General features: G+C 40.1%; 1 protein-coding gene across 9 annotated transcripts in view; it reads right to left on the bottom strand.

The window, feature by feature from the left end:
• Positions 1–97: 97 nt before the first annotated feature.
• The window catches only part of LOC310766754 (serine/threonine-protein kinase Sgk3), a 56,694-nt gene continuing 40,038 nt past the window's right edge, over positions 98–16,753 (bottom strand). For 8 of the 9 annotated variants that reach the window (XM_083623367.1, XM_083623363.1, XM_083623368.1 and 5 more), the window contains 13 exons: positions 16,525–16,600; positions 14,174–14,261; positions 13,503–13,552; positions 12,941–12,998; positions 9,546–9,629; positions 9,331–9,462; positions 8,711–8,823; positions 8,427–8,463; positions 8,239–8,325; positions 7,304–7,399; positions 6,090–6,245; positions 2,917–3,006; positions 98–1,132 (listed from right to left, as the gene is read on the bottom strand). In XM_083623367.1, the coding sequence (XP_083479493.1) occupies positions 962–1,132; positions 2,917–3,006; positions 6,090–6,245; positions 7,304–7,399; positions 8,239–8,325; positions 8,427–8,463; positions 8,711–8,823; positions 9,331–9,462; positions 9,546–9,629; positions 12,941–12,998; positions 13,503–13,552; positions 14,174–14,261; positions 16,525–16,600 (1,238 nt within the window). In that variant the 3' untranslated portion in view covers positions 98–961. The remainder of the gene's footprint in view (positions 1,133–2,916; positions 3,007–6,089; positions 6,246–7,303; positions 7,400–8,238; positions 8,326–8,426; positions 8,464–8,710; positions 8,824–9,330; positions 9,463–9,545; positions 9,630–12,940; positions 12,999–13,502; positions 13,553–14,173; positions 14,262–16,524; positions 16,601–16,753) is intronic. The other variant, XM_083623369.1, reaches the window with a different exon arrangement.

The raw sequence follows: 16,753 nt of genomic DNA, 5'->3' as shown, positions 1-16,753 counted from the left end.
GGGCAAGTAAAAAAATGTGTCTATTGTGGCCAGTCAGTCTTTTTACAAATGGACTGTGTTAGCTCTTTTTTTATCCAAGCATGAACTAATCAAAGTATAGATCTCATGAAAGTGAATTTTAATACAATCAAATTGAAATATATTAGTTTTCTAAACACAAGAACAAAATTTCCCTTCTACAAATGCAGTCATTTTTTTCCTTATATATTTCTTTGGAAAAAGCCATTTATCTTCTACAAGAAGAGGAAAAAGGTTATAGTCATTATGAGAAGCATTGTTATTAAAAAAAAAATACTTAAGGCTAATTTGTTCCACCTTTATTTAACCTAGAGAGCACATTTCTAGGTTTTACTAATGGAATGTATCAAATTACTTGAGTAAAGTGGTAATGGTTGCAATTCAGGGCCCAGTATAACTAAAGGTGGCACAGTTTGGCCTTAAGATGGGCAATATTGTACAGATTCTTGCTTGGAGTTAAGAAGAAGTGATACTAATAAATCACCTTGGCTTAAAGAACAAGCAAATTGTGCAGAGTATGCTTATCTTCTTTAAAAAACAGTGCTATACAAAAATATTTGCATAGTAACATTTCAAGCACAAAGTCACTAGAGAGCTTACAAAGGCCTTTAAATGAGAAAGTGTGCTGCTTTGAAAGACAGACAATTTGGAGCTATCAATGTAAACTTGGGGGGGGGGGGGGAACAGTCAGTGTCCTTTCTTACAGAAATGTCTTTTCTTACAGCTAACTAAAGTATTGGTTCAAAAAGTATTTTTGTACAGCAGGTGTAACAGTCGTAAGGAAGTAATCCAAAATGCCCAGGTTCCTCATATTACAGCAGAAAAAGTTTGTTCAACATTTCAAACGAGGCACTAGTTGCACATATTTTTGAATCCATTCACAATCAAAACGTTCCAGTCCATCTAAAGATGACTTGCAAGTATTTCTTAGCATCCAGAAATCTTAGTGAAATGAGTCCTCAGAAGGTGGTGCATAAGAAAATCCAATGAATGCATCATCTGCTTCCAGCACACTGGCATTTACAATATTATAGTCAGAAGAAATGCAAACTGAACAGGGTACCATTTCTTCTGTAAATGCTGTGTCAAAGTTTCTGATGTCATCTGGACCAGACTAGGAAATAAAACATACAAATTGTTGTAAGAAAAAGGTATGGTTTGTACCTCTTGTGTGTCATATTTCAGTTCAAACTGGGAAGGTCTATTAATTTATCAACAAAACAATTTATCAGCAAAATAATCAATGGTGCAATCTTACCAGGGAGAGTGTCCCAGAGTCCATAGGATATTGTGGACCTCCCTCTCTAAGGGTGGAAGTAATGGAGGGAACCAAAAATAAAAATAGTTGTCCATACCTTACCTTCTGCCCTGGCCAGGACAAGCGGGCAGGGCTTAGGAAATAACAGTAGCTTCACCACAGATCTTTACACCCTGATAGGATTGCTTTGCTAGAGTTAGTGTATCTCACCATTATGATTACTTTAAAGCTCTGCTTGAAACGTTTTTTTCCCCAAAGTTCTTTTTGAATAGTTTTCCTTTTTGAAGTTATTTGATACCCTGATAGATTTTTTTTCATGCCTTCCTTCCAACTAAGCATTTGAATTTGAGTACAATTATTGCTGCTGTTTTTTATAGCTAACCGTAATTACCGTATTTTTCGCTCGATAACACGCACCTGACCATAACACGCACATCGTTTTTAGAGGAGGAAAACAAGGGAAAAAACATTCTGAATGAAACAGTGGATGTATCATTTTTGTGCTTCATGCTGTGGCCACAGACATGTGATCTGATGGTGAATTTGGGGTGACCCAATGCAAAAATCCTGAGAATCCCTGTGGATCCATGCTTTGTAACCACGTTTTTGCACCATTGCAGCCCCAGGCAACAGTGGGTGTGTGATTTGGGGGGGGGGCAGGCTGTAGCCATGGACATGCTATGTGCTCTGATGGTGAATTTGGGGTGACCCAATGCAAAGATCCTGAGGATCCATGTTTTGTAACCACGTTTTTGCACCATTGCAGCCCCAGGCAACAGTGGGTGCGTGATTTGGGGGGGGCAGGCTGTAGCCATGGACATGCTATGTGATCTGATGGTGAATTTGGGGTGACCCAATGCAAAGATCCTGAGGATCCATGTGGATCCATGCTTTTTAACCACATTTTTGCACCATTGCAGCCCCAGGCAACAGTGCGTGTGTGATTTTTGGGGGGCAGGCTGTAGCCATGGACATGCTATGTGATCTGATGGTGAATTTGGGGTGACCCAATGCAAAGATCCTGAGGATCCATGTGGATCCATGCTTTTTAACCACATTTTAAGTGGGGAAGGAAGGAAAAATACAGAATGGACAAGGAGCACGAGAGGGGTGTGCAGAGAAGCAGCTGGCTAAGAATGCAGGAGAGGGGTATAACGGGAGGGAGGAAAGGAAGGCAAAAGTTTTCCCTCACCTACCCACCCAAGCCAGCCAGCTCTCTCTCTCTCTCTCTCTCTCTCTCCCTCCTGCATGTTTTCAGCAGCACCGGAGCACAGAGACGACACTCTGCTTGCCTGGAGGGGAGGGGCTTTCCCTGCTCTTTGTTCCGTTTGAGCAAACACAGCAAGGAAACAGAGGAGGGTGGGCAGTAAGACCCTGAGGCAGAATGCAGGAAAGCAGCCACTTCCTCTTTTTGTTTTTCCTCTTTTCAGGTTTCCCTTCTCCGAGACGCGCGATTTGATTTTTGCCTGATTTTTTTTGCCATTTGGCTCCAGGGACCACACATTCGCTCAATAACACGCACAGACATTTCCCCTTCCTTTTTAGGAGAAAAAATCTGCGTGTTATAGAGGGAAAAATACGGTACTTCTTGAATGAGTTCTTATATTCCAGTTTACTGAAGTATGAACTATTGTACCTACCACATTAGGATTAAACGGTGGTGGGATCTTTTTTTGTTCGAGGTCAGTCCAGCTGAGAGATTCAAAGAAGGGATGCCTCTGAATTTCAAGCTGAAATACAAGATACAATTGTATGATACATATACACTTGTCTTATACTGATCAGAAAGCAGTCTTTTGCCTTTGTCAAGTACTTTGCTGATTTATATAAAAAGATACCAAAGATAAAGGAATATCTTAAAAAGAGTAATTTACCAAAAACAAAAACAGGTAAGTTAGCAGTATTAAATGAAGAAATAACAGGGCAAGAAGTCTTAAGTGCAGTAAGTCAAGCAAAAGTTGGGAAATTGCCTGGACCGGGTAGGCTATCAGCTAAGTATTACAAGAAACTGAGTGAACAGCTTGTGAACCCTCTAAAAGCTCTGATGAATTAAATTCTAAAAATAGGGAAGTTTCCAGAGACATGGAAAGAAGCATATATAACACTAATTTCAAAATAAGAGTCAGTTAAAAATTATAGACCTATTTCTCTATTAAACAATGATTACAAACTGTTTGTGTACATCTTAGCAAACAGATTAAAAAAGGCTTTAGAGGAATATATTCATAGAGACCAAGCAGGGTTTCTACCAGGTAAACAAATGAAAGATAATATAAGAAATATTTTGAATATAATAGAATACCTGGAAGTTAGAAATGAAAAACAAGCGGCCCTAATGTTTATAGACGCACAGAAAGCCTTTGATAATATCTCTTGGGACTTTATGAAAAAAGTCCTAGAAGAGAAGGAATTTGGAGAAAATATCTGAGAGGAGTCCAAGCTATTTACTCAGAACAAAGAGCAAAACTAATTGTAAATCAAGTGATAACAAAACAATGTGAGATTCAGAAAGGAACAAGATTAGGATGCCCGTTATCACCAATTTTATTTATTATGGTCCTGGAAGTTTTAGCAAGGAATATTAGGATAAAGAAATAGTAGGTATTAGGAAAGGTAAATATGAATACAAATTAAAAGCTTTTGCAGATGTTTTAGTAATTACTGTAGAAGAACCAAAGATATCTCTCCCAAAGGTAATAGAAAAAATATAGTTTATCAAGTAGCAGGATTTAAACTTAACAAGAAGAAAACTAAGCTACTTCTTAAAAATCAAAAAGAAGAAGAGAAGAAAGAACTATCCCAAGAGTTAAGAACTGAAATTCATAAAAAAGTTAAGTACCTAGGAATATGGTTAACAACGAGAAACATAAATATATATAAAGATAATTATGAGAAAATATGGAATGAAATTAAAAGAAATCTAGAAATCTGGGGAAGGATGAATCTTTTCCTGTTAGGGAAAATTGCAGCAATAAAGATGAGTGCTTCGCCAAAGATACTATTTCTATTTCAGATGATCCCGATGATAAATAATAATATATTCTTCAAAAAGATATTTCAAAATTTATCTGGAATGGGAAAAGACCAAGGATAAAACATAAGATACTAACAGACTTAAGAAATAGAGGAGGCTTTTCTCCCCCATATGCGAAATTGTATTTTGAAGCAGCATGTCTTGCATGTCTTCTTTGGATACGGGATTGGATAAAATTGGAAAAAGAAGAGTTAGAACTAGAAGGACACAATTATAGATTTGGCTGGCACTCATATTTATGGTATGGGAAAGGGAAAAGGCTTTTCAAACTGTATAATAAAGTCATTAATAAGAGTGTGGGAAATTACAAAGATCTGTTAGAGCAGAAAACACCATGGTGGCTGTTAACAGAAGAAGAAGGTAAACTCAAACTAAAAGAGTATGATGAGCTGAAAGACTATTTACAAAGTTGATTACACCATAGGCAATTAAATGAAATTTTTAAGGAAGATAATAAAAAGGGGTTTAGTTATACAATCTCCAGATTTCAAAAAGAAATAGTGGAAGAGAACGTTAAATTGTTTAAAAAAGGATATAGTATTTTATTAGAGTGGGAAACCAAAGATGAAGAGGTTAAATCAGTTATCATTAAACGGGCTCAGGATGTGGGACACAACATCCAATTTGAAGTTAGGGAAAATTATGGAAAGTTGATATAAAATTCACAGATTGCATACTATTAAGAGATAATTACATGAAAATGATGTATAGAAGGTATATCACACCAGTGAAAATGGCAAAGATGTTTAGGAAAGAAAATAACAGACGTTGGAGATGTAAGAAAAAGGAAGGAACATTTTATCATATGTGGTGGGAATGCAAATGCATTAAAAATATTGGGAAATGATATACAATGAATTGAAAAAAAATGTTTAAAATAAATTTTGTCAAACACCCTGAAGCCTTTTTGTTAGGTATCTCAAATCAAGAGCTACCAAAAGAAAAATGGACATTATATATGTATGCTACAACAGCGGCAAGAATCTTGATTGCACAATATTGGAAGATGGAAGAAATACCATCAAAGGAACAATGGCAAGAAAAACTGATGAACTATGCAGAATTGGCTAAGCTAACAGACAAACTACGAGAGGACAAAAGGGACTTCAAAAGAGTCTGGGAACCATTCACAGTTTATTTGCAGAAACAACAGAACGGACTGGATTCACTGGCAGGATTTGAATAAACTTTCACAACTTCATTTGAGTAACAGGTATTTTAGAGAAATGATAAGGGATTTTATTTTTGTGTAGGAAAAGCAGGATACGATAAATAAAACTAAATAACTCAGTGGGGGGGGGGTTGAGGTAAGTCCAGAGGAGGGGAGGGAGAATAATTGTAAATAACATGATGAATGAGATTTGTATCATTAATTGTTATAAAATTCAATAATTTTTTTTAAAAAAGAAAGCAGTCTTTTTCTGCCAACAAAATAAACCTTAGTAAAATGCTAGAGTAATATATTTCACAAGGCAAATATCCTACAGGAGCATAACTACTTGGGTGTTACATATGTTTTCAGTTTGTGCTGAGCCAGCCAAGCTAAAGAAATAGTCCTAATTGGAAAATGCATTTTGTTTACTTAAAGCAACTGCAGTAGCCAGGCTCAGATTATTTAAATGGTTCCTATCAATAAATTTCCACACCTTTTAGGATTGCCTTGGCAACTGATAATTTTCAAAGGAAAGTCAATATTTAGAATACTAAATTGATGTTATAGCTCTAAGCTTGACATTGCCTATTGATTGATTGATTGGTTTATTCAGATACATTACGTACAAAATCTTCTCTAGCTCCAAGTCTGTTTTGTCTCTCCTTCTCCAAAAGTTCTTCCAGAATAGACCAAGCCGTAAGACTGATGCCTGGCCTTAAATGTAGGGGTTTGTGGAGAATATTTTCATACATCTCAGCAACATCACGGCAGTAAAAGGGCGGCTGGAGAGGGCAAGGAAAACACACAATTAGGATGCTAAACTAAAAATCACTAGGCTTATTCGAGAAATGTAGATAAATGAATAATTTGGAATGTTCACTCATGCTAGATTGGACAGAGTTCACTTCAGAGATCACAAGGCAGAATAGTCAAGAACACCTGTTTAATCTGTGTAGCAAGTTCATGTCATATAAAGGCAAGAAAGGGGCTTTTTTGACCACCACTTTGGAGTTCTTGTCTCTTGGATACTCATAAAGTGGCTTATGAAGTACTATCAGTCCTTCTTAATAGCTGGGGCAGATATGTGGTAATTTAAATGAAATAAGCTGAAAGTAAGAATTTTGCTGAAAACTGTTATACACCAGAACAATATAAATAGCAACTATATACAAAAATTGCTTATAGTGCAAGCAATTGTGTGGCCTTTTGTGAGGTCAGTAAAGCGTTTTATAATAAAGAGAGAAGAGGAAGAGTAACCCTCCCCAGCATTCTTCTAAATGCAGAAAAAACATACTCTTCGGCATAAGTATTACAAGCCTTTAATAGATACATTTTAGCCTAGTATCGAGGAGAAATACAAGAGCAAATGAGAACATGTTGCTTATGTCCTGGACATTGACACTGGCAGCCTTTTCTAGCTAATTCCATTCTGTTTAGCAATGAATAGCATCATTGCCACTTCAGTTGTCTGTTCCATCTGTGCTGGGGTGACATAATCTGTTTCCAGTAGAAAGTCAGGAAATTAACAACATAAAACCAAAAGCAGCACTAGACAATGCAACAAGATCTGCTAAATATTTATCAAATTTTATTAGGCAGTCAAGCCCAACAAAACCAAGCAACCTGTTCATAAATATGAATATGGAATGTAAGATGTGTTCTTAATATTGTGAATGATAGGAACAGTGCCTCTGATCCAACATCCCATTTCCAACAGTGGAACCCCACAATAGGACAGGAAGAGAAAGATTCTCCTCTGTTTCCCCACAACAACCGCTTTGCAGAGACATCTGGAAGGACTGCTTTAAATATGATGCGTGAAAAACATGAAAATACTTACCAGACCATATAGCATTTCATACAAAACAGCACCAAGGCACCACCAGTCTACTGTGTTGTCATAGGGTTGCTTTCTGATCACCTCTGGGGCCAGGTACTATAGAGGAAAAGAAGTTTGCCTAGTTATTCAGAGAGACAGCTCCTCTTGCCAAATGAAATATTGCGTGAGAGAGTATTGTTACTCTGATGAAGGCAGCTCAAAAATGTCTTGATTATAATCTCATAATATTAGAAATCACTAATAACAGCACTGAAACACATTTCTGTGCACTCATTGCCTTTGCTGTTCTGTTCTAACGAAAAGATTCTGTAAGCTCTCTAGAAAGCTTGGTCCACTGTTAAAGAATCCTTATAGTCAGGTCTTTGCAGAGATTGTCTGAGGCCCAGAATGGGAGTCTTGTTAGAATAAAGTTATAAACACAAACAAAAAAGCAGCCAGTGCCTGGCTGGACCATCCGGCCAGCTTAGCCTTCAGAGGCACAGGATATGTGTACCTGGCTGTCCCCAGTCTCTGCCTGGCCTGAGGGAAGGGACCCTCCTTTTTAAAAAAATGATCCGAAAGCCTTTTTGGCTGAAGAGTGGGGTACCAACGCATTAAATAAATAATAAAATAGCATTCCCCTCCAATGTTTAGCCTGTGTTCATTTTCTTACAAAGTATACTTAAAATATTGTTTACACGTCTGTCACTACAAGGCCCATATATGCACTAACATTTTCCCCACTAAAAAACGTAGCAGCTGAAATGATTTTGCCCTTGAGACAAAGCCTATGAGTTCGCTTTTCAGCAAGAAGAGCACCAGCGCAGAGTAGCATGTAGCTTGTCTCTTACATTGGTACAGACCCACTGATTCAAACACTTCCTCCCCAGCACAGCAAGGTTTTGCAAAATCCACTGTAAAATATTTTCTTAAATCATGCAAAGAAATTTACATACCTCTGGTGTACCACAAAATGTTGCTGTAGTTTCTGAAGTAGCGATTCCTTCTTTACAAAGCCCAAAATCTGTTAAAACAACATGCCCCTGCATTGAAAACAAACATTTTACTGTAAAATAATGCAGGTTGTTAGTGATCATATTAAAAATAAAACCTGGGGCAACAGGAAAATATATTTAATGCCTACCAGTGAATCTAGAAGGATATTCTCTGGCTTCAAATCCCTGGTCACACACAAAAAAAGAAACAGATAGTTCAGAATAGGATTGTAAGTAGCACGTTTAGCAAATAATACCCACTCTCTTACATAAGCTTTTAAAAAGAAATCAAGCCTCTGTGGAAACCATGCTTTGTGAGCATGAGAAACAAATGCACATACAATAATACAAAATGCTGGCATTCAGCTTTGTGGTCATTTAGACTACAACTAAATGTTGTAAATTATTACCTGTAATTATTTTAAATTATTACCTGTATACAATGTTTATGGAGTGTAGGTAACCCAATGCACTGGCTATTTCAGCAGCATAAAACCTGGCTCTGTGTTCAGGAAAGGAACGTTCTTTTTGCAGATGAAAGAAGAGCTGCAAATATGCAGAGTGCAAGTTAAAAGAATGCAGCATTAAAAACAAAATAGATGGTGTCATTCTTAATGATAGATTAGCAGAACTGTTGATTTCCCCATGAACAACTATAAAAACAGTGAAAATAGATTCTCTATGTGCATAATCATTCACATCCTTCACTTCCTTCCTTTAATCATTTCCTTATTTTGTCACATCTGTAGACCCAGCATACTTGGGCCACAGCTGGTAAATGAGGTAGATTTATGTTTAGATGTGGGGCTAATATAAACTGCTACTGTGATGGCGTAAACTGGTTGTTCCATATGCTGAGAATCAACACCATATTTCCAGCAGACTTGCTACAGAATCTAAGTGATGAAATAATATAACCGAAATAATATAACCATCTTGAATTAAGTTGACCCGGTTCATTATTGCAGCTTCTAAGTGAGTCTAAACTAGTGGTTCTGTCGATTTCAATGGGCACCTCATTGCCACAATACAAAGACCCAAAAATATACCTACCTCCCCTCCATTAACAAAATCCAGAACAAAGTAAAGCTTCTCTGTAGTTTGGAATGAATATTGCAATCCAACTAAAAATGGATGCTTCACATTTTTCAACAGCACATTACGTTCAGCCATAATATGTTTTTGCTGCAAGGAAGTGAAAGGTCAATAAGTAAATAGGAACAATTTGGTAACTGGGAGGGAAAAATAAAATATCTATTTCCTTTCACCTCTTTCCTGTTGAGAATAATCTTTTTCTGCAGCACTTTAACGGCATAGAACTTCCCATCCAGTTTTCGTTTTGCAAGAAGAACCTGAAGAAGAATTTGCATATAGTGTGAAAGTCTGTTCTTGCACTAAAGTGTTAAAAGTAAAGCAACACCACTAAATTTCAACTTCTTAGCTTTTCACAAATACACAGAGGGTGCAGCCTTTATCAAGACTATCTGTCCATGTAATAATAATAATAATAATAATAATAATAATAATAATAATAATAAAATTTATTTATATCCCGCCCTCCCCAGTCGAAGCAGGGCTCAGAGCGGCTAACAACAGTAAAAATAACACAGTTTACATAAAATCACAATCAATTAATTGAAATACATTCTAAAATCAATTCATTCTAAAATGTAGGAGGAGTGGAGGAGTTTGGATTTGATATCCCGCTTTATCACTACCCTAAGGAGTCTCAAAGCGGCTAACATTCTCCTTTACCTTCCTCCCCCACAACAAACACTCTGTGAGGTGAGTGGGGCTGAGAGACTTCAGAGAAGTGTGACTAGCCCAATGTCACCCAGCAGCTGCATGTGGAGGAGCAGAGACACGAACCCGGTTCACCAGATTACGTGACTACCGCTCTTAACCACTACACCACACTAGCTCTCAATAGACCACTATTGCTACTGGACTTCTCCGTGACCATTCTCCGTGACCCTTCCCCTCTGCAGGGAGGTGGGACCGATTCAGATGGTCCGCCCCCGCCACTTAATGGATCCAAATGGTTTCCAGAGAGTGGTAGGGGATGCTTTATCCCATGTTGATGGCCTTTCAGCTGATTCCCTGGTGGCCCGCTGGAATGTGGAGTTAACCAGGGCTATTGACTGTTTGGCTCCGAAGCGCCCTCTCCGATTGCATGGAGCCCGGACAGCCCTGTGGTTTTCCACGGAGGGCAATGAAACAATCGTTGAGATGGCTAGAGCACCGGTGGCGGATAACCCATTCTGAATCTGACCGGACACAGGTTAGAGCTCAATGTCGAGCCTACCAAGTGGCGATAGCAACGGCGAAGAAGACTTTCTTCACCGCCTCTATTGCATCTGCGAAAAACAGCAGCAGGAGACTTTTTCAGGTGGTTCGCAATTTAGCGGAACCACCTGCTCCATCAGGGCCCAGTACGGGCCACATGATCTCCTGCAATGATTTTGCAAAGTTTTTTGCAGATAAAGTCGCTCAGATTCGAGAAGAGGTAGACTCCACCGTGGGAGCAGGGCCGGGGCGGGAGAGTGCTAGAGTCCTGTCTAATCAAGTGATGTGGGATCAATTCCAATCTGTTACCCCTGAGGATGTGGACAGGCTGCTTGGACGAGTGAAACCAACCGCTTGTCTCCTTGATCCTTGCCCATCCTGGCTTATAAAAGCTAGCCGGGAAGGACTGGGCGATGGGCTTCGTGGGGTGGTGAATGCTTCCCTCCGTGAGGTAGCCTTCCCAGACCCGCTGAAAGAGGCGGTTATTAAACCGCTTCTTAAAAAACCAAAGGTGAGAGCTGTTTCCTAGTTCTGCTGGATCTCTCAGCGGCGTTTGATATCATCGACCATAACATCCTTCTGGACCGTCTTGAGGGAGCTGGGGGCACTGTCATACAGTGGTTCCGCTCCTTCCTCCTGGGCCATGTTCAGAAAGTGGTGGTGGGGGATGAGTGTTCAGACCCCTGGGCTCTCACTTGTGGAGTGCCTCTGGGTTCCGTCCTCTCCCCCATGCTTTTCAACATCTATATGCAGCCGCTGGGAGAGATCATCAGGGGGTTTGGGCTGGGTGTTCATCAGTATGCGGATGATACCCAGCTCTACCTCTCTTTCAAATCAGAACCAGTGAAGGCGGTGAAGGTCCTGTGTGAGTGCCTGGAGGTGGTTGGGGGTTGGATGGCGGCTAACAGATTGAGGTTGAATCCTGACAAGACAGAAGTACTGTTCTTGGGGGACAGGAGGCGGGCAGGTGTGGAGGATTCCCTGGTCCTGAATGGGGTAACTGTGCCCCTGAAGGACCAGGTGCGAAGCCTGGAAGTCATTTTGGACTTGCAGCTGTCCATGGAGGCACAGGTCAAATCTGTGTCCAGGGCAGCTGTTTACCAGCTCCATCTGGAACGCAGGCTGAGACCCTATCTGCCTGTGGACTGCCTCGCCAGAGTGGTGCATGCTCTGGTTATCTCCCGCTTGGACTACTGCAATGCGCTCTACGTGGGGCTACCTTTGAAGGTGACCCGGAAACTACAACTAATCCAGAACGCGGCAGCTAGATTGGTGACTGGGAGCGGCCACCGAGACCACATAACATTGGTCTTAAAAGACCCACATTGGCTCCCAGTACGTTTCCGAGCACAATTCAAAGTATTGGTGCTGACCTTTAAAGCCCTAAATGGCCTCGGTCCTGTATACCTGAAGGAGCGTCTCCACCCCCATCGTTCTACCCAGACACTGAGGTCCAGCGCCGAGGGCCTTCTGGCGGTTCCCTCACTGCGAGAAGCCAAGTTACAGGGAACCAGGCAGAGGGCGTTCTCAGTAGTGGTGCCCTCCCTGTGGAACGCCCTCCCACCAGATCCCACCAGATGTCAAAGAGAACAATAACTACCAGACTTTTAGAAGACATCTGAAGGCAGCCCTGTTTAGGGAAACTTTTAATGTTTGATGTATTAGAGTATTCTAATATATTTTTTTGGAAGCCACCCAGAGTGGCTGGGGAAGCCCAGCCAGATGGGCAGGGTACAAATAATAAATTATTATTATTATTATTATTATTATTATTATTACTCTTTCTGGCAGCAGCTGCCCAGGACCTAACACAGAAGTTTCTCTCATCACCTGCCAGCTATTCCTTTTTCCACTGGAGATGTAACATATAATCCCTGTATGCAATACATGTGCATAATCCCTCACCTCATGCCATCAGCAGGGACGCGGGTGGCGCTGTGGGTAAAACCTCAGTGCCTAGGACTTGCCGATCATATGGTCGGCGGTTTGAATCCCCGCGGCGGGGTGAGCTCCCGTCTTTCGGTCCCAGCTCCTGCCCATCTAGCAGTTCAAAAGCACCCCTAAGTGCAAGTAGATAAATAGGGACCGCTTTATAGCGGGAAGGTAAATGGCGTTTCCGTGTGCTGCGCTGGTGCTGGCTCGCCAGAACAGCTTCGTCACGCTGGCCATGTGACCCGGAAGTGTCTCCGGACAGCGCTGGCCCCCGGCCTCTTAAGCGAGATGGGCGCACAACCCTAGAGTTGGACACGACTGGCCCGTACAGGCAGGGGTACCTTTACCTTTACATGCCTTCAGCAAAAGTAGACTTCTCCACAAAAGCGGCTCAGGTGCAAAAGTATGACAGAAGAATACGTAGAACAATTAAAATTAGGCCTACCTTGCCAAAGCTGCCCTTCCCAATAACTCTCAGGAAGTCAAAGTCTGTTGGTTTAGCGCTGGAAGGGATTGAGGAAAAAGAGGGTTACTTAAAGTAGTCAAGATGGTAAGACAGTAGCCATGGTTTTATTTAGCAGTCCAATGACAGATATGGCGCACATTCCAACCATCATTATTTCTCTTCCAAGTGACCATCCCTTCTATATTATCTGTACTCTCATCCACAATTCCCATTTAGCCATCAGGCATCTACTCCTTTGCAGCCTCTCTGAGCAACAACCAATCCACATAGCATTTCCTGCTTTATTCATCACTGTCCTCCACATTTGGTTTTGCTTGCTTGTTTTTGCTCAACATTTGTTTCACCAGATTCCCAGAACTTTGTCATTCCCCCTTTAGTTTGCACTAAGCTCACAATAAATATTCTCTTGGTACTGATTTGGGGAGGAGGAACTTCTTCTAAAGCTGCTCAAAAGGGCAAATATATGCATGGAGCTGCTTGAATTTTTTCATGGTTAACAAACTCAGTCTAACATTTGGTTTATATTTAACTAAAAACCTACTGAGGATTTCCAGATGGCCCCAGGTTGATATTCTGTGAGGTAGAGTTTAGCTGTTGAAAGAAAGAGGACACAAAAGAATAATAAGAGTCATATCAAGGTTTTAATTATTTTTATTTGATAGAAAGAACATTTATTCCTACATTCTCAAGAGCAGACCCATCAATCTCAATAGATCTACCCTAACTAAGTATGACTAATGATTCTATAAGATCAGACAGCACTTTGTACACCAGGCATGGCATAATAGATGAACAAAATATGCATACAAGGCTTTACAGTGAGGGAGTTGGCCTTGAGTATTTCCTTAGAACTAGGATAATCTCAGAAGCAGTTCTGATGATAAGCAAGCAGCATCTGCTGTTGCTATGTTTGCTATTTGAACATCCTGGATGTGCTTGTGACTTGGCTGTTGGAAGACCAAAGGATCCAAACCAATATTATAAATATAATAGTCATAAACTTTACTGGAACACAGGATGCATGGGCAATAAAATAGGCAGAAGAATAGAAAGTAGTCCAAGATTCAAATAGTGGAATTAATGTTTATGAAATATCATGTGGACTTACAATTCTAATTACAGATGAGGAGATACAAGCAGTGCTTTACTTTCCATTGCACTGTACAACAAGAATCCACACTTTCTAGGAAGGAACCCAGAAGTTTTAATTACCTTTTGACTGTTCCTTTCATCTTCATCTTCAGATGGATCATAATGGTGCTTTGGATTGTTCATCTGAAGAAATGCTTGGACATCTGGGCTAAAAAAAGGGGTGGAGGTTAAATCCATCCATTATAAATAATAGTACATTTATACTTTTTCAATGTGAGCAGAGGAAGCTTCTCTATTTCACTACTTTCAGAAAGAAACATTACCAAATTTCTATTTTATCTGCACATGAGCAGAAATAAAATAGGAGCAGAAACTATAATGACTACGTAAAACGGAAACTGAATCAAATCAGGGAGTGAATCTAACTGCATTATTCCCTGTTTTTATTCAATTTCCCTGTTATAATTTCAGAGTTCGTTAATTAGAACCAAATTTCCACTTCCACTTCTAGAGTGTATACTAATTGGATAACTTGTAAACGCCACCTGGAATAAGCCATTTCCTTTCTAACACCTTCAGCATTACTGTCATTTTCTGTTTCTAATTTGCTAATTTAATTAAAACTAAACTTAAACTAGCACAGAGAAAATTGCACACAACCAAATGCAAAGAAACAGAAACTCCAGCAGCAAAAGCTAGTGCCACAGTCAATGAACTCTGCTAAAAGCCTTCTTAAAAAAAAACCTTCATGATAACAAGCTACAGGGAAGTCACCCAGGAAGTTGCCAAACTTGCCTCAGCTGGCATATGTCCTACCATGGAATAGGTACTGCTCTGTATTCATACAAATCAGGCATAGGCAAACTCGGCCCTCCAGAGGTTTTGGGACTACAACTCCCATCATCCCTAGCTAACAGGATCAGTAGTCAGGGATGATGGGAGTTGTAGTCCCAAAACATATGGCGGGCCGAGTTTGCCTATGCCTGGTACAATTCTTATACCCCTTGTGGATAGGTATAATTACAATGCCTCCCCCTTTAATCAGGGAACATGAGGAGGTACATTTGGAAAGAGGCACTCCTGGAGAAACAGGCCTCTGACGTTGAAGGTTTTAAAGGCCGCTGTCAGCACCTTCAGTTGGACCTGGAAACTAAAAGAAACCCACATGGCTGAGCCAGAACTGGAACAACATGCTCCATGTAACCCATGTTTCTCAAGAGAAGCTCAGCATGCTGCAGTAGCTGAGGCTTCCGAACAGTCTCCAAAAGGCAGCTCAGTGTAGAGCACTGTGCAATAGCCAATTCAAGAGTGCATCAAGTCTAAATGGCCCAGGGAGGATTACAAATCACGGAACAAGAGTGGGTGTTTCAAATCTTTAAAGCATGTTGTCCACATCCTTGGACAACAAGAGTTTAAAATATCTATCAGGAGTGGACCAGCAGATAATTCAGATACTGCTCTCAGACTTCACCAATAACGAAATTTGTGTGGGTGGATGCAAGAGATTTTATCTGATAAAATGTTTAAGAGCTCAACTGACAACATTTGGGCTTTTTTACCACCTTAGCACAGAATTAAAATGGAGCTTTAAACTTCACCCAAGTTTTCTTCCCATCTCTCCAGCAGCCTCATATAATAGAGCTCTGGATTAAAACCAGGAACACACTCAAGACCACTGTCTGATAAGGTAATGTCTAAATTCAATTGCATCATGAGCCAGGCCACATTTGTCAATTTCATTAAGCCACCAGGCTGGTGACAGGAAGGCTGGCATCAACAGGCAAATTCCTCAGAAAGTTCTGGAATCAGTCTCTGAAGATGGACCAGTCAGAGAAGCTCAAATTTTGTACCCTCATTAATCTTATTGAAGCACTTCAGGAACATCTAACTCTGCATAGTGACATGTGGCTAAGAAAAACAGTATGTCCAGGCTTCTTTTCAGATTCTTTAAGGTACTAACATGTTTTGCCAACTAGTGAAACTGCACAGTCTAGAAACCTGCTTCTTCTATTTAGAGAAAGTGTAACTTCAAAGTATTATTGAGGCTTGAATGATGATCATCAAAGGCATGCACAATATTTAATTATAATTGTATTTTTATGAAATTAACAGCTTTGAGAACTTTCCTTTGGAATGGAAAGGTAGGATTTTAAAAATCTCATAATAAGTCTTATTTAGGGAAGTCAATGACTGATGAACATTAGACCTTCCTTCCTGGAGCAAACCAGTCCATCTAGTTGAGCATTCTGTCTAATCACGGTCAGCCAGATGCCCCTGAAATACTCTCAAGGAAGACCTCGTGGTGATTAGCCTTTCCTTTTTGCATGTGCAGCATCTGGCAGTCACAGGTGCAATTTGTTTTTAAAAATCTGCTTATAGTGGAGCACTTAGAAGCAATTTGTAAATAGCTTCCTTATGCGGTTGATAACATACCCTTATTTCTAGGAAAATATATGTGTGTGTTAACTTACTGATTGCAAAGTTCTGGCTGTCGTACTAAATTCTGAATGAATTCATTCAACCCTGCTCTTCTCTGCTTAATGAAATCTGAAAGAAAATTAGGAAGGACCATACATTAGATTTACTTTTTTTAAAAATTGAACTTTACACTTTTTCAGATTATTTCAGTGTTAATCAGTTCCATAATGTAAAGACGAAGGCCCACATGCTCCTGTTACCCTGACTATATCCTCTAAGGGT

The sequence above is a fragment of the Podarcis filfolensis genome (assembly GCF_964270895.1).
Source record: "Podarcis filfolensis genome assembly, chromosome: 7".
Lineage (NCBI taxonomy): Eukaryota > Metazoa > Chordata > Lepidosauria > Squamata > Lacertidae > Podarcis > Podarcis filfolensis.
This window is presented reverse-complemented; position numbering and strand designations above follow the sequence as displayed.